Genomic DNA, 18,973 nt, shown 5'->3' on the forward strand with positions numbered 1-18,973 from the left:
TTCAGGACTGTCCCAAATTTTTGGGGACATCTGGTCACCCTAAAAAGTGAGCATGGGGGCGCTTACGACTCCATCAAGCCGCTTTCTCTGTAACTGCTGCTGTGAGCCTCGTCATTTTGGTCTAAAAATGTTTATATTAACCCGCTCTTCATGACCCTGGTGTTTTTATTTCACTATTTTGTACATAATTCGATTCCAATTCACTCCCAATTGGCCCCTAGAACCGCTACCATCGTGAGCTTCATCAGAGTGGAGTCGTGTGCTATGGTTGACGTCACACTGCCTTAGTCCACTTCTTTATGTGGTAATTTTGGTACAAATATAAATAAAAGTCTGCTGCTTGTTAGTGTAATGTGCAGCTGTCCATTGGAGTTGCTGACTCTTTGTTGTGATGATGTTTACAGCAACATCAGCTCCCACTGCGCACCACAGTTTACCAACATAGAAGTCAGCATTTCTTTTATTTAGTCATTTTAGATAAATGATAATGATCCACCGGTCTATGATCCACCGGTCTAATGATCCACCGGTCTATGATCCACCGGTCTATGATCCACCGGTCTATGATCCACCGGTCTGTGATCCACCGGTCTGTGATCCACCGGTCTATGATCCACCGGTCTATGATCCACCGGTCTAGCCCGACTCATCAGCCCGTTTCACTTTGTAAAAAAACGTCTGACCTCGCAGTGTTAGAATTCGTTCGCTCGACGGTAGGCAGGTACTTTTTTATTTAACCAATCATTGCTATTTAGTCGTGATGTATGTAAAGCGCCACTAACGGGGGTAACTGGTATATTAAGCTTTTCCCAAATCCCATAGGAAGAAGAACAATAACGTCTTTCTCCTTGATAAAATTCACCAAACATTGTCTTTATTCCGGCTTTAAATCCTCGTTCTCGGGAATCATTGACAACATAGAATATATGACTCTTCGCTGATTGGCTGGTGCCCGAACTTGCACTTCCGGGGTTTTTGCAAACCATTTAGTGCATGGGTGTCAAACATACGGCCCAGGGGCCAGATCTGGCCCGCCAAGACCTTTAATCTGGCCCTCGGCTGATTTTCTTCTAATATATTTTAATTATATTTTCTATTAAATTATTAGCATAGCAGCATCTCCAGCGCTTCTGTACGTGGCCCCTCCCACCAGAGCAGCACAAATGAAGACTTGTCTCTTTCCAAACGCTCTTAAAAGACGATCCTTTTGACTGTTGACCGTGACACCCTCATCAGCAAAATGTCAAAAATGAGAAAAGTGGAGCCAAGTGCAGGATTTTCCAAGAAAAAATCCTATTTGCATACAAGTTCATGTTAAAACATTGTGCTGAAATCGCATTTTTCTTAAAGTTTCAGGTTGTTCATAATATTATAATATTATAATAAAAGATTTCTGTAATAGATTTGCGTTTCTCTGCACAAATATTTGAACTTATTGTTATTTTTGAGGTATATATGCCATGAGTTTTCTGATTTGGGATCAAAGTAGTTTGGATACAGCCCCTGGACCAAAATGAGTTTGACACCCCTGGTCTAGTGTATTCCGATTGCTGACCTAGTTGCTGGAGAGAAATGAAATTGAGTGAAGGCTCTAGGTGACACCAGCCTGAATACCACTGGTCAGCCTCAAACACAATATGTGTTCTTTAATTGGATTATCTAATTATCAGATTTTAACTGATTATAAAAATGTGATTTGAGTATAATATTAAAAATGGTTGTACTGAAAACATTCTTTATAAAGCATTGGAGAGTTTGGTAGAATATGAAATCCTTTCTGACAGTATTTTTGTCTTTTTCAGAGGCACGAGGAGAGCTCTGAACTTTGGCTGTCAAAGCAGGTAGGTCCTTCTGAGCCCATCTGTCACACTCACATGTCTCATCCTTAAACTCAACACTGGAACACTCAGACGTGCTGTGTGTTTATTCATAATCAATTTCCTTCTCTCGCCATAAAAATTTGTAGCCAGCGCAATGTTCTGACAGGAGTTTTACTGCAGCTCTGCCTTTGCCAAAGAGACCAATAAATAAAGGGAAGATGTGAGACCAGAGCTTCATCGCCAATAGTGGGTGATTGGGTCAGATATACTGGGCTGACATTATCACATCTTTTCAGAATCAGAATCATCATTTATTTCATCATTTTATCATTTCAGTATAAAAATACACAGAAACGAACCACTGTACTCAGGTTAACAACAGCATAGACAATATTAATAAATAGATGCAGCGTTCAATGATAATGTTATCCACTCAGCAACAATGACTATGGAGCACCAGAGCCAGCCCCCTGTCTTTTTTCCTATGGCATTGCATTGGTCCGCAAAAAATAGCAAATGATCAATTATCAATATTTTTCACGTCTATGAATGTAAATAGATCACAGCATAACAGTATAATACATAGTTTAAATATTGTCAATGTCTTTAAAGAGCTCATATTCTAATTGCAAACGTGCCTGGAGTTGTGGTTTGTTTTATTCACACATTAACTAAAAATAAGCCTCAGCTATTTCAGCAGTTTTTTTTTGCAATGTCAACAAAACCCTTCACCCTCCTCTGCAACTTTAAATTACTGCAACTTTTTGGCTCTAACTGGTCATTTGTGATCAGTTTTGTCAGTGGTAATTGTCAAATACATGCACAGTGGGATGCACAGACAGGGTTTGGGTAAAAAGCAAAGTTATTTAAGCAGATAGAAGCGAGAAGTTAGCATTTGTGAGGTTACCTGACTGCAATTTAGACCCTTGTTTGTTACAGCAAGATACAGCATAACTGGTAACAGATAGAGGTTTTCTGATTACGTCAAGGTATACTATATTTTCTATGGTCCACACATTAAAAAATATATCTCTTGAGATTTTTTCCTTTAAATTAGACAAAAAAAAGAGTTATTCAATTTGAGAATCAGTAGTTGCAAAAAGCATGCTGTGCTACAATGACTGCTAAAGTATTATATAAAATACCGTATTTTTCGGACTACAAGGTGCACTCTTTTCTCAAAAATCGACAGTGCGCCTTATAATCCGGTGTGCCTTATTAATTCTGGTTGTGCTTACTGACCTCGAACTGATTTTATGAGATACAGGGCGCTCAAAACTCTGTCAAAATGTTTTAGTATGACTTTGGTAAGCTACAAAGCCGCACCGCTTGATGGATTGTCGGAGCATTACCGTAGTCAAGAGTCTCGCAGAGTAAAAGGCGAAGTATAGTTCTGCGTCAGCATTTATAGAGAATATATGTCTATTCATATATACGATCTACGCGTATGACCTGCAGGCTTAGTCCGACAGAAGTTGACTGCATCAGCAGCGCAAGGAGTGAGCTGTTTTTTCAGGGCTTATAGTTTATGCAAATTAGCCATGTGGTTTGAAGTTTCTTTTCTGTAAAACTAAAACAAATGCTGCATTAAACATATTATTACTCGATGTGTATTTGAGTCCTCCTTGTAGAAAGCATCCATATCCACCCACATTCACATTCATAATACACATTCACCAAGACAGGGACGCTGGGCGAGTTACACCACGATCTGCCAATGGATCGTGGATCTCAAGTGTCGTCCGTTTGTTTTGCTTAATGCACCTTATAATCCAGTGTGCTTTATGTATGAAAATAGACAAGAGAATTCAACATTACTGATATTGCACTTTATAATCCGGTGCACCATACAGTCCAAAAAATACAGTAAATAAAAATAGTGAGGCCAAAATTGTGAAATGGATTGCACTACCTATTATATTAAAATCTCGTTTTGTCTCGCTCTCGCTTTCCTAGTTGTAATGCAGTGAGTTTTTGGGTCTAGTCACAAATAGAAATTATTCAGCATTCAACATGGCTCAACATTTGTGAATTTTGAATTTACTTTTTGGATATTTCATGGTAAAGTACGATGAAATCAATATTAAAAAAAATATTGATGCTCGCATCTAGGAGTATGACAACATCACATTCTCGAATCTGAAAACCACCAGTATCACGTCCTTTCTCTTTTGATTTCTAATGAAAGCGTGTATTCATTCTGGGAACTGGTGATTCATCTAACGTGAAAACAAATGTACTTTCTCCTTGAAACGCTGAACTCACGGTTGAGATTTCAATGAGCACTACTGTAGTTTTGTAGTGGAAATGCAGTCTTTCTTTGTGCTCCACACTCATACACATAGATTTTTGAGTATTAGATAAATGAATCTAACATATTGTATTTTTGTTGCCAGACGCAGGAGCCGGTTTTCTCTCGGGAAGGCAACAGGTTCTTCCTCACTGTCCCGGTCAAACAGGGAGGAAGAGGGGAGTTCCATCACATCGCCATGTTCACTACACAGGTATCTCAATATAGTTTTTACAAAAGAATATGAGCATTTTACTTAACTGGCAACATACATAACAAACCTACAAAAATATAACCATAAGTATGATTCTGTTAACAGTTCAGAGCAGATCAGAACGAAGTGCGACATCTGACATCAGGAAACTGGGAGGTGACCAGGATCGTGGCTTACGACGAAAACTCCGACAACCTGTGAGTCTTTTATAAGCTTCTGGGGAGTTCCCTTTTACAAGACCCATACAATTGTACGAACTATTCTAAATGTGTGTATATGTTTTGTAAATAAATACATAAAAAGTCCACTGGAGCTGCAACAACTAACTGGAATAATGGTGAATTAGGGATGTAACAATATCCAAATCTCTCAGTACGATATTATCGCGATATGCATCTCATGGTACGATATTTATTGCGATATTTTGGACAGGCTGATGTAATTGTAGATTGGACATTTGTGCGTTTCTGCTTTTAAAATACCATGGCAAGATTTTGGTGTGAATTATTTCCGTCATAATCCCAAGAATTCAAGTAAAAAACATATTTCTTCAGGTTGTCTGCGCCGAAATGAACCGTGGGATATGTAGTTCCCTATGTTTATAAGCTACTGTAAAACCATGCATTTAAGCCAGGCATGTCCAAAATATGGTCCGTGGGCCAATTGCGACCCTCAAAAACATTTTTCTTGGCCCTCAGGCTTCCGGTTGAATTGGCCCAAATGACCTTGTATCAATTAAAAATGAACTTTTTACTGCAACTTTTTTGAAAATCTACCTTGATAAAGCTCTTCTTAGCGTGAATAAAGACTGATGGCTCATTGTAATGTGTTAAACATGCACATATTTCAATTATTCACTGTACTGAGCACCAGTCTACAGCCCTCGATCAGCTCTCTGCTTGATCTGTGTTTACATATGTGGCCTTTGATACAAAAAAAAAAGTTTGGACACCCCTGATTTAAGTAAAGGAACTTGTGATTCGATATATTGTGACAGACCACGGTATTATTGTGAAACTTTTGACGATACGATATCACAATATTTCAGTTATTGTTACATCCCTATTGTGAATAGTCGTGACTAATGAAAAAACACACTGCAAAAGAGGGTTTAGAACAAAGGCAGCTGCTTTATCAAGTCAAAATGCCTTCAAAAAATACATAGTTTGGTTTTTCATCAATATTACAGTTAATTTGAAAATATATAGTCTGTAGAAGCCTCCAGTCAGTATATTTTGACTTTTATCTGGTTAAAAGGGTATTTTTAAAAAATAAAATAATCGTTTGAGTAATTGAAAACAATGATTCCTGACTACTTGATTGCACTATTGAAATAACCATTAGCTGTATGTTTATGTATTATTTCAGTAGCTTTTGGCTTTTCAGATCATAAATACACGTGTAATCTACTTATAATAAAATATAATGTTGTATATAATGTTTTAAATGTTCCATATGAGCAGTGATGGAACATGTACTCAGTTTTGTTACTTAAGTAAAAGTACACATACGGGAGCAAAAATATACGATAAATACATGAAAAGAAACATAACAGAAACAGAAGTAAAACTAATAATGTACCTGTTTAAAAATGTACACAAAGAGTAAAAAGTAAAAGGTATTGTACACAGAGTTTGAGATATAAATAAAACTTCAAATGTAGTGATTTTAATAAAGATTTGTACTTTTTTTTTTTTTCAACTTTTGGGACTTTTAGTTTGACTTTTTTCTAGCTTTTTTTTTGCTAGCTTTTTTTTTTTTTTTTTTTAACTATAAACGTGTTAAAAATAAACTGTTAGCAGGTCTCACAGAATAGAGTACTTTCTAACTTTCTTACTACTTTCAAAGTTCAAAAATGTTGTGGAGTAGAAAGTACAGATACCTGCTCTCAAATGTTCGGAAAAAGTATATTTAAAATTTGCTCAGATACAGATACCTACAATTTTGACTTAAGTACAGTACTTTACTACTTTTATTTTCCACCGCTGTGTATGGATCCCTTGGATTGTGAACTAAACCTTGATTTCTATTTGTTTCTTCACAGTTACTTCCTGAGTACAGAAGGCTCTCCACGCAGACGGCAGCTCTACAGGTCAGACTAATGTACAAATCTTTTCTTGGACAGCCCTTACTTACGTTCACTATAGAAACAAAAAAAAATTACTTCTAAGAGCAACTGTAGCTACAATTCAGTGAGATTACGTTCAAGTGTCTTTAAGTTTACTTACATTGTACTGTTCTAAACTCCCCCAAAAAGAAAATAAGTAGCTTTGCCTCTGAAAACACCCCTTATTCTAAATGTCTTCTTCCTCATTATTTTATACTTTTGCAGTGTAAAAACAGTGGGTCTGTTTCCACGGCGATGCCTGACCTGTGACCTGAACAAGGCTCACTGTCTGTACTTCGACGCAGACATCAGCCCCTCCCACCAGCACATCATCCTGCACTGTAAAGGTAACATACTGTCCTGTCATGTTACAAATTTAATGGTGTAGTAACTTTCCTGGTAGAGTCCATCGTGTGCTTATCTCCATGGAGATGTTATCACTTTGCCAGGAATGTTCCACAGTATGGCACTAAAATGTTTTGTATCCATCGAGATAAGGAAGTGACGCTGCCAGGCCTAGGTACAGATGTGTAGACAAGTGTTTTCTTTGTGTGTTGCAATAAAGACTTCTGTAATTGAATAAATGGAGGATAAGTTTAATGCTATACTGTGGAACATTTCAAAACAATAACATCTACATGGAGACAATCAGGCGACAGAGCCACCAGAAAATTTTTTTAATTCAAAGATTATAGCTCTGGAAAAAGTCACCTGTTACAAGTCAGACAATAGTGAGAATACTGGTGCGTCATTCTGAAGTATTCCGGGGGGACAGCAGCTCAGACGGTAGAATATCCGTCCTCTGATTGTGTCCGGTGTCGGTCTGAATCCACCTTTTGATATAAACGTCATTGGTTCAGTGGTCAGGTCCAGTGGTGTGATTCCAGCTCCCTCAGATTAATGCTGTTGTTGTGTCTGTGGGCAAGACACTTAACTTACCACTTAATCGGTCCCAGTGTAGTGTAGTAGTACTTGAGACCAGTCTTGGTCTAGAGACTGGCCTCGAGACCATTTTTTTTCTTGGTCTTGTCTCGGACTTGACTGTGTTTGGACCTGGTCTTGTTTCGGTCTTGAAGGCGTTTGGACTCCGTCTTGTCTCGGACTCGAGGTCTGACACTCTGCTGTCGGCAATAAACTTCATACCTCGACATGTGGTTGAAGTTTGCTTAATAAAAGTGCACAAATGCATCTGTATTTGTCGCGACGTGTGTTTGGTAAATGTGCAGAGGCTGGTAAATACCACTGCAAAACCAGTAAGGGAATTGAACTCCAGCTAGAAACTTGAAAAAAATGCTTAAAAATCCCTCCCACTTTATTACATTTCTTCAGAGTTTTGTGTAAAGTACCAGTGGAAGTTCTCTTAAAGAAGAGGTTCTTAAACTGTGGGTGCGAGTCCAAAAAAGATGCTCAGAGTGTTTAAATGCAGTACAGTTTGCTTGGCTTATTGTAATCTTAAATTAACATTAATCAGTTAAAATGGAGATAGATTTAAAAAAAAAAAGATATATTTTGTGCCAGATACAAATAAATGTAGAAAATTACAAAGATGGTCTTGATTTGGTCTCAATAGGCTGTGGTCTTGGTCTTGTTCCGGTCTCGACCCTCAGAGGTCTGTGGTCTCGGTCTGGTCTTGGTCTCGATTAGTGCGGTCTTGACTGTAACACTACCCCAGCGTGTGCGTACGCTGGTGTGTGAATGTCTGTGTGAATGGGCGAGTGGTTCGTTGATGTAAAGTGCTTCGAGAGCCTTGAAGTTGGAAAAGCGCTGTATAAAAATATGACCATTTACCATTTAAAGCTGTTTGTGCTGTGATTGGAAAAGTACAGTGTGAATTCAAGAAAACAAGAAAGAAAATGCGCAGTATGTAGCGTGAATGAAGTCCTAAAGGTTATTAAAGCCCATACCCATACTATCTTTGTTCACTTTTATCCGAAAATAGCCCGGATCTAAATAGAGCCTAGCGGGTATTTAAATTTTCAAAGCAGACATCTTTCTTGTGACCTGTCGGAAGTCTCATCTTAAAGCCTTTGATTCATGACACTGACCCGCTTAGACACACCGGGATAAAAATACAACCAGGTCTATTTCAAGAGCTGCCTGGATGTAAAGATGCACTGCGTAACTTTTCTGATTTATGGGATGCTATACTCGGCTCCGTAGATATATTACTGCTTTACCTTGAACGTCATCCTGAGTCATTTTTCCACAGATCTGACCGCTTTCACCACTCACTCCCCCTATTGGTCAGCCTCTGTCGTGATGAGTGAGTGACAGGTGGATTTGACCAATCACAGTCAAGTATGAACTCACAGAATAAATATATAGACTTTTGGTTAAGTTCACAATGATTCTGATTTGATCCTAGTTTGGGCCTAGTTTAGTCTTATTCTGGACTTGGTTTAGTCCTGTTCTAGTCCTGGTCAAATCCAGTCCAGTCCCAATTTTTTATCTTAAAGGGCCCACCTGATGCAAAATCAACTTTTCAGAGCTTTCTACCTTCTAAGAGTGATGTGTGTCGCCGAAGTGTTTTTTAGATTGATTCTGCAATTTTTTTTAAAACAAATTGCAGCGTATTTCTGGCACCCTCCCACATGACAACGAACTAAAGCTGCTACAATGATGACGCATTTGACATAGCAGAAAATGCTTCACACCCGCCACCTCCCCCGCTCCACCTCCTCCAACCCGCATCGGCTGACAATTCCCACACGAACACCTAAACAAAAGCGACAGCATAAGCTCATTCTTTTACACTGCAAGTTTATCTACTAGTGTTTATTAATACTTTACCAATCAATAATGTTCAGCTGATGTCGACGTGGTGCTTGAGCTTCATGCACCTCAAAGTCCTCGTCCGATTCCGGGTCCAACACATGCGGCTGAATGCGCTGTATCACCATGATGAATAAAAGTTTATTCCTACCGTTATTAGGGTGCACGCCCGTCTCCCCCTCCCTCCCTGAGATGGGTGGAGGAAGGGCGGCTCACTCAGAGCCTATGTCACGTTTGGAGGGCGGAGCCTGTGCTTTCTCAGGACGGGCGGGGGAAGGAGCAATAGTCAGCCTTTCATAGTTCCTAGTCTGTGAGTTCCTGGTCTTGTGTAATTGATATTCCAAAACCCAAATTGTGTTTGTATATGTGCAGAAGATACAATGTGAAAAGAGTTATTTTGCAGGAGATGGGCCCTTTAAAGCTGCTTTGTGTAACTTTTCTAGTGGACAGTCCGTTAAATGTTTTTCTCTTTCTTTCATGTAGATGTTACTGTTTTGTCTGGAAAGTTTCACAGCATGGCATTAAACTTTTCTATCTTTATGGAAACCAAACCAGACTAAGTTACAGGTCAGATCTGTGGAGAGGCGACCCCACTCACAACCAGAATCCCTGTTTTTTGATGTTTTTTTTTAATTTAATTTTATTTTTTTTAGGTATTTTTGAGCTAGAAAACCACCTAATAGTAATTGAATAACAGCAAAGTAGAGCTGTTTAATGTCATACTGTGGAACATTCCAGGCAGTGCAATGACATCTGACAGACTTTCCACCAGAAAAGTTCCACAATGCACCTTTAAACGTAATGACTGTGGACCATCTTTATCTACCTCTTAAAACAGCTCTAAATGCTGTAAAATTGCGATATTATTTTGACATATTACCCACTTCTGTTTAGACAACATTTTATAGATTTGACGAGATATTGTGATTAAACACGTTCTATTATTACATCTTATTGAGTGTGAATTTGTGGAGACAGATGTTAGACTTATTACAGAAATCAGTCACGCTCCAGCAGCTTTGTATCATTTGTTTTGGCCGAGAGGCGTCAAATTAAATCTACTAGCTTCAATATTGCTTTCAGTTTTATTTAAAGGGCCCATATGACACTATTTTCTATACTATTTACTGTTTTATGTTATAATGGTGTTTCCTGCAAAGACAGACCTGGAGTTGTGTTTTGTTTCATTCACACATGTTTAACACACACACTCTCTCTAAGGCTTTAACCCGACTCTTGCTGTGTTATAAATGAGTGTTTTATGTGCAGGTAAAGCTGTGAGAGGAGAGGAAAGACACTGGTTTGAGGAGGTTATACTGAGTTTAGGGAGAGAGTTTAGTAAAATGACTGTTGAGTTGAATACTACATGACATCAGAAGGTGGTACAGAGCATTTTGATCTTTGGAGATGCAGACAGACTAATAATACAGGGTTAGTCAAACGTGTGTGAATGAAATAAAACACAGCTCCAGGGATGTTTTTGAGGAGGTTCCTGAGGGAGGCGCCCAGGAGACATCTGGAACAAATGCCCGAGCCACCTCAGCTGCTCCTCTCAACGTGGAGGAGCAACGGCTCTACTCCAGGCTCCTCCTGTGTGACTGAGCTCCTCACTCTGTCTCTCAGGGAGTGCCTAGCCAGCCTGCAGAGGAAACTCATTTCGACCGCTTGTATCCACGAGCTCGTCCTTTCAGCCATTACTCAAAGCTCATGACCATAGGTGAGGGGAGGAACGTAGATTGAGCAGTAACTCGAGAGCTTTGCCATTCAGCTCAGCTCCCTCTTCACCACAACGGTTCGATAGAGCGACCGCATCACCGCAGATGCTGCACCGATCTGCCGGGGGAGGCTGGGGACATGGAATTTGAGTGGACTATGTTCTTGGCCTCTATAATCGATGAGGCCGCTCGTAGCTATGGTCATAAGGTCCGTGGTGCCTGTTGCGGTGGCAATCCCCAAACCCGGTGGTGAACGCTGGAAGTCAGGGATGCAGTCAAGCTAAAGTCGGAGTCCTATCGGGCCTTGTTGGCTTGTGGGACTCCTGAGGCAGCTGATAGGTACAGGCGGGCCAAGCGTGCTGCAGCCCATGCGGTTGCGGAGGCAAAAACTCGGGGATGGGAGGAGTTTGGAGAGACCATAGAGGAGCACAATCGTCCAGCGCCTGAGCTGTTGACCTCGACTGGGGATGTGGTCAGACAGTGGAAGGAATACTTTGGGGATCTCCTCAATCCCATCGTCACGTCTTACAAGGAGGAGGCTGAGGCTGGGGGCTCATTCAATTACATTTGTTTTTATTACTCAAAAACATCTCTATAGACTTCTCTGTAGATGTGTAACTTAGCTTGGCGGCTTCACATGATTCTTTTTTATAGAAATAGACACATTTAACACCATACTGTTGCACAATCCAGGCAAAGCTATAACATCTCCATGGAGACAAGTAGTGCGCAGACTTCACACCAAAAAAGTTACATGGTGCACCTTTAAATCAAGGTTTTAACTGCCAGAAAATACCTTCCTTTCGTATAAACTGTCCCTGAATTTTAGATGGAATTTTCTGTATTGATGACATAGAGGGATCTGTTTTAGAGTTCATTGCTCGTTTGTGTATTTTTGTATTTTTCCCCAATGTTTTTCCACAAACTGCCTCTTAACATATGATATAAAATTAAGATACATTATTATAAAAACATGAAAACTCATCATACCCACTTTAACACCATTGGAACTTTGACTTTATTGAACAGCAGAAACTTTATATATGATTTTGTTTGAGTTTATTCTCCAGTGTCCAGAGCAGAACATTCGTGCATGGGCTGAGCTGATATACTGAACAATAACTGCGTATGTGTTTCCCAAAGCAATAAAAATAATAAAGGAAGTAGTGACAGGAGAGGCAAAGTTCACCGCGCCCTGACTGTTCCAAGTTTTAATTTTCAACATTACGAGAGAGTTACCGGGGCATTCTGGGAAATATAGTCTTTAGCTATGACCCTAAGGGGAAGGAGCAAGTAAAGGTCAGAATGAATGTAGTTGGACAAAGATAGTATATTACAGAAGGGCCAGCGTTTGGGCAGCTGTTAGAATGTAGTTTATGATAGCAGTTTGTATTAATATTTAAGATATTTCCAAACTGTGGACCAGGGCCATTGGATAGACCATAAAAGAACTGCACGGGGTAATAAGTGAAATTGAAGAAAAATTTACTGGCTAGGACTCATTTAGTACATTACTTATTAATGCACCTTCAACTTAAAGGCACTGTACCTGAGTTTTATTGTCTTAAAAAATCTGAAAAACAGTTTGCAGTGGTCTAAAGTTATTCCTCGCTTCCCTCATGCATTCAGAGCATCCTCACCATTCCCCGTATTACAACTCTCAGAGGTCAGAGCAGAGCAACAACAACAACTAGCACACTAACTGCACACTTCCTGATTCTCAGACACTGAAATGCTTTGTAATTAGATGCAGACAGCAGGCAGGGGACTTATTTTTATTACATCGTCTTTCTGCTAAGCTGGTGTAAAGTAACAGGCTCAGCTTCTACAAAAATTCTATTAAAAACATATTACGTTTTATCTATTCAAGTAAAATGCATTTCAAAACACCACTGTGAAACTAATCTGACATTCCTTTATCTGTATAGCAAGAGAAGCTGACCTTCGCCCCTTCACTGACTCTGTTATTGCGAATTTAGTGCCAGTAAACAACAACATCTGGAAGCTGCTGGTTCATTGTTGTTTATCGTATTTTCTAGACTATAAGTCGCTGTCACTGTAGCATAAACAACGAACCTAACAAGTTTATTAAACTCTCAATCACTCCAAATCACTAAATTCATTGAATTCTTCATCCTCATTGTCACTTCTGAGCAACTCTACGACCTCTGAAGGTAAACAGAGCGTTGCTTCCTCTTCTGTGTAGCTGTCGTCAGACTCAGCATCAGTTCCAGCTAGAATTATTCTGGCCTTTCTGAATCCCGACAGGATGGTTTCGGTGTCACTGAAGTCCAGGCAGGGGTGTCAAACCCAAATTCACAGAGGGCCAAAATTAAAAACTGTGACTAAGTCATGGGCCAAACAAAATATTTATTGAACAATTTCAACAAGTACATGTTTTTTCTTCTTTCGAGATATGTAATGTTAAACTTATTAAAATAAATATTTAATAATAGTTTTGCTTTAACATTGAATCCAGAACAAGCATAATAAAAAACAACAACATTTTAAATAAATAATGTCTCTATAGCCTATTTGTAGCTGGCGGGCAGCTCTAATACAGATTTGATATGATCTCACGGGCCAAATATAATTATATCACGAGCCAAATTTAGCCCCTGGGCCTGAGTTTGACAAGTCTTGAGTCCAGGCTTTGTCGATCTATCCAGTGACTTCCAGGAAAGTTGCATGGTGCACCCTCTCAGTTGTTACAAGTGTCTCGCTCACTCCAAACTTTCTTTCCAGTGCTTCATTACTGTTTTCAGCTGCATATTTTGGTACTTGCAGCTTGTAATCTGCAAAATATGATTTGTTCATTTGTGTTCAGTTTTCTTACAGAAGTAATGGTGCAATCAACTGACATGATACAGACAGGACAGTGGCTCTTTCTGCAGGAGACATGCACAGTAGAGCTCCAAGTGACAGTGGTACAGGAGTAATCGTAGCAGATACTGGCATACAAGCCTAGACCAGTCCCGGCTGTCAGTGTGAAAATTTTAATATATAAGTCGCAGGACCACGCAAACCATGAAAAAAGTGCAACTTATAGTCCGAAAAATGTGGCACTTATTTATATATTCGTTTATTTATTTATTTATTTATTCATTAGGGGAGACAGTAGCTCAGTTGGTAGATCATTTGTCCACTGATATGAAGGTTGCCGACTCAAATCCCACTCTCGACATAAACATCATTGACACAGCGGCCAGATCCACTGACGCAGAAGGTCAGAGGTGTGTTTCCAGCTCCCACAGATGAATGCTGCTGTTAGGTCATTGGGCAAGACACTTAACCCACCTCACCCCCTGTACACTGCGCACTCTGGTGTATGAATGTGTGTGTTTTACCATGTATTGTGTGCTCCAGTAACTCTTGAATAAACCACAAATACATGAGATAATAGTCAAAATGTCTCTCAGCTTCATCAACTACTTTTCAACACAATATCCTGGCAGGTGAATAATAAATAACGTACCTTTTCTTGTTCTTCCAGGACCCGGAGCTCCGACTGTCATCCTGCACAGCCTCAATACATCAAGTAAGCACCATTTTAATCATATATTGTTTTGCATTCACATTTCTGCGCAATCAAACACAAAAGCAATTAACTTGATTTCAATTATAATTCAAATTTTTTAGACAGAAAAGTTCCAAGTATTTTTTATCACTCTCTTGTTTTTAGTCCAAAATGAAGCATGTCATTGTCTTCTCGATGATGAGCATAAATTAGGAACAGTGACAGGCACTTTGTTCAAAAACAAGCTCTCAAATCATGGTTTAAAAATATTGTTAGATGTTTTTTTGTCTGGATCAAAAAGGAACAATGTGTCAGAATTTTCATGTCTAAATCTTGTGCAGGGTAAAAAAAAAAAAAACAAGAAACAGTGTATTTTTTGAAAACAACACAAAAAGGTAAAAAGGTGTTACATGAAAGCCACTGATTTCATCAAAAAATGAATTGTGTAACTTTTCTGATAGAGGAACCAGCAAATGCCAAATTTCAATAGAAATATTATTGCTTTGTCTGGAATGTTTCACATTATGGTATTAAACCTTTCTGTCTTCATGGAGACCAAACTAGACCAAGTTTAGGGCTGGGTATCATTAAGAAGTTGCCAATGTGATACATATCTCGATACATAGGCCACGATACGATACATATCTCAATACAGTGATCTTACAATTTGATACGATACATTTCAAATCGATTCAATATAGTTCAATAAAGAATAATGTCTAAATCAGGGCTGCGACATTAAAAGTCTTTGTCAAACCACAAAGTTCATATGAAACAAACATTTTACTCCTCAAAACAGTGAAAATGTGAAATGTGCTGCATACACAAGTTTCCTTCCACTAAACAAACAACAAAACTGTAGCGTTGTAACAAAATAAACAAAATATACCAAAAAATACTCTTAGCGATATATATCGATACAGCACCCCACAATATCAATACTATATCATCACATTAAACGATACGATATATCGATATTTTGATATTTTTGCACACCCCTAACCAAGTGGCACCGTTCACAGTCAGAATGCCTGTTTTGCTAGATCTTTTTGACCTATAAAACCACCTGTAATTTAAAGGTTGTATGGAGGATTTTTTTTGTTTTGTTTCAAATTGTCAATGAAAGTTTAAAATATCATTACAGAGATGTAGCAGCCTTGTAATTATGATGACCAAAAAAGAATGAAAATGTATCAACTGTGGACGTAGTGAGGCCAGATGAACATCAGCCAATAGAAAACAAGGCTACTTCATTTTCTATTGGCTGTTAGGTTGTCAATCAAACTCCCTAGTGTAACTGACTTGCAGGTGTGTGGGGATTACGTGGTTTATGCAGAGGTTCTTGGAGGCTTTTTCAAACTGTAGCTTCCTCGCATTTTGCACAAAGTTTGTTGCAATGACGGACGAGAATCCACAACCAGTTCGCCGCCAAAGAAAGTCCGTTTTTGAGGTCGCTGAAAGAAGAAGAGAAGGAGAAAAGGAGCGAAGTCAATCTGAGGTGATTCTTGGAGATTCCTTCCAGCGATGGTGCGACTGAAGCGGACAAAGGGTCTAAAAACTGATGCATCGGTTGCTAAATTATTTCTAGACAGGTCACTTCAACAGTAATTCTGAACGCGCACTGGCTGTAAACAAGCGTGATTTTTAGAGTAAAGAGGCGGGAGGAGGTGTTTCTACTGAGGGAGATGTGGAGGAGGAAGGTAGTGTCGTGCACAAGGACTGTCGCTGTATTTCTCTTCCCTTAAAAAAGTCCTCTATACAACCTTTAATAACTGTCAGGTTGAGCTTTTTAAAGTAATACTGTGGAACATTCAAGGCAGAGCAATGACTTATCCATAGAAATAAGAAGGTGACAGACCCCCCCCCCCCCAACCAAAAAAGTTACGTAAAGCAACTTTAAAAATATGCATTGTGCTGTACAGTATATTTTGTTTCCAGTGGTAAATGGTTAACTTTCACATAACTGCAAAGGTCATGAAGTTGGCCCCCCATCAAACGCACACCTACACAAAAACTATGTCAGTTGCTTCATTTGTGTTGTTTTTTGCTGCAGAAAGTTTTGTTTGTGCTGTTTTAGTTTTTGAGATATTAACAATTCTTTTATAGGTCAAATTGGGGTCAGCCAGCTCCCAGGAAGCTTCAAAATGCTCTAAAATTGACCAAAATTGTGTCACTCGTTTGTGTTTCATTTGTGCTGTTTTGTGTTGCGAAAAGTTTTATTTGTCCAATTATGGTTGTTAAGATATTGGCAGCTTTATTTTCGGCCGATGACGTCATCCAGCCCCTCAAAATGTTAAATAGCCTCAAAACAGGCAGAAAATGATATGAAATGTTTGTATTTAATTTGTGCTAGTATATTTCTAAAATGATTATTATTTTTGTGGAAATTATATGTTGACATTTCCGCTCGGCTGACAGTGGCAAACTCCGCAACACTAGTGAAGATAAATGATCTCAGGCTGTGGAAAAGTCTGTATTATTATATAAAAAATGTATCAAAAGCAAGTTACTAAAGACTGATACGTACATTTCCTGAGATCATTTCTCTTCACTAGTTTTGTTTTGCTAGTTTTGCTAAAGCCGCTGCCGTCAGCTGAGTGGAAATGACGTCATATAATTTCCACAAAAATAATAATTCATAATTACAATTTTTTATATACTCGCACAAATGAAAATTACAAAGTTTCATATCATTTTCTGCCTGTTTTGAGGCTATTTAACATTTTGAGTGGCTGGATGAGCCGGTTTCACTTCGTAGAAACCATCTGACGTTTTATCTTACTTTATCGTACTTTTTATCATTTAACCAATGGCTGTTATTTGGTCGTGACATATGTAATGTGCCGTTAATGGGACTAACTGGTATATTAAGCTTTCCCAAATCTTGTAAGAAGAAGGGCAATAACGTCTTTCCCCTTGATGAAATTCACCAAACATTCTCTTTGTTCCGGCTTTAAATCCTTGATCTCGGGAATCGTTGACAACACAGAATATATGACTCTTCGCTGATTGTCTGGTGCCCGAACTTGCACTTCCGGGGTTTTTGCGAACCGTCTAGTGTATTTTGATTCCTGACCTAGTCGCTGGAGAGAAATGAAATTGAGCGGAGGCACTAGGTGGCGCCAGCCTGGCTACTGGATGACATCATCGGCTGAAAATAAAACTGCTAATATCTCAAGAACTATAATTGCACAAATGAAACTTTTTGCAGCACAAAACAGCACAAATGAAGCACAAACAAATGACACTATTTTAGAGCATTTTGAAGCTTCCTGGGAGCTGGCTGACCCCAATCTGACCTATAAAAGAATTGTTAATATCTCAAAAACTAAAGAAGCACAAACAAAACAAAACACTTTTCAGCACAAAAAAAAAAAAAAAAAAAAAAAAAAAAGATTAACATAGCTTTTGTGATTTAGATTTGATTTGCGTTTGATGGGGGGCCAACTTCACGCCGGTAAGTTTATGTGGTAATTCTGATTGGTTGGTTAGTCTGTATTCTTAAATTCATACAATAGTCAAATTAGAAATAAGAAATGTCAATAACGTAACATAAAAAGTGTGTATTACACATTTTTATATACATTTTAAGGTTTCTATGGCATCCTTCGTATTTGTCACTTCAGATTTGGTTAAACAGTGGCTAAATCTCTCGCCTCACTCCAAGAAGGTCCCGGGTTCAATTTCTCAACTTAACCATGTAGTTTTACAAAATATCTGTTTACAAGCACCTGCTTTTACAAATGCATTATGAGAATTATACAGAAACCAAACAGCCAGTTACCAAAGCTTTGCCTACATGTTTCATTCCCGACTGTATTTTGATTGATCCTTCTCCATTTGCTCATTTCTCTGTATAACATACAATTACCACCCCAGCTGCCCGGACGCATCTCACCACCTGTTGCGCTAAACCACTGTGAAAGCTGCCACTGACAAAACCAGTTGTAGCCGCCTCGAGTTCTCGTATTTAGGCATAAAATGTGAGCGTGGAGCTTGTTAGTTTTAGCGGCTAAATTGTGATTGATGTGGCAGTTGAGGCCTAGTCTATTACACTGTAGTGCCTTTACACTCCACTACATCTAATTGGGTTTTCCCATTGGAGCCCCGGAGACTAGCCCAGTAATCTGCCTCACAAATACACATTACTGTCCACTTCTCTCTTCTCTCTAAGCATTATTCACAGTGTGTTTGGACTCAAGTCAAAATAAATGGGAAAAATACACAAATGGATTTACAAGTTCATGTTTTAAAATATCATCATTTTGATTTTGAAGTAATTTCATGAATAGAGTCGCTTTGCTTTTTAAGACTTTGAAGATGATACTGTAAATTTGAATTGACGTGAAAACACATGGTCAAAAATGCTCTTAAAATAGTAGTAAGTGGACTTAATATGACAGAGTATAAGTCGCACCAGCAAAAAAAAAAAAAAAAAAAGCTTAATGAAGAAGAGAAAAAAAAAAATAAAAATGATAACCCTGCTTTCCACCAGTCTGTCACAAGTTTCTCACTCACTCCAAACTTTCTTTTTGCTG

General features: G+C 38.8%; 1 protein-coding gene across 1 annotated transcript in view; it reads left to right on the forward strand.

Moving 5' to 3' along the window:
- The window catches only part of LOC110158188 (inactive dipeptidyl peptidase 10), a 232,283-nt gene that overhangs the window by 186,491 nt on the left and 26,819 nt on the right, over positions 1-18,973 (forward strand). The window contains exons 12-17 of the mRNA XM_055150252.1: positions 1,803-1,841; positions 4,217-4,324; positions 4,430-4,521; positions 6,369-6,416; positions 6,657-6,778; positions 14,412-14,456. Of these exons, the coding sequence (XP_055006227.1) occupies positions 1,803-1,841; positions 4,217-4,324; positions 4,430-4,521; positions 6,369-6,416; positions 6,657-6,778; positions 14,412-14,456 (454 nt within the window). The remainder of the gene's footprint in view (positions 1-1,802; positions 1,842-4,216; positions 4,325-4,429; positions 4,522-6,368; positions 6,417-6,656; positions 6,779-14,411; positions 14,457-18,973) is intronic.

This window comes from Boleophthalmus pectinirostris, unplaced genomic scaffold, assembly GCF_026225935.1.
Source record: "Boleophthalmus pectinirostris isolate CB_2022bp ecotype Guang Dong unplaced genomic scaffold, ASM2622593v1 HiC_scaffold_1, whole genome shotgun sequence".
NCBI lineage: Eukaryota > Metazoa > Chordata > Actinopteri > Gobiiformes > Gobiidae > Boleophthalmus > Boleophthalmus pectinirostris.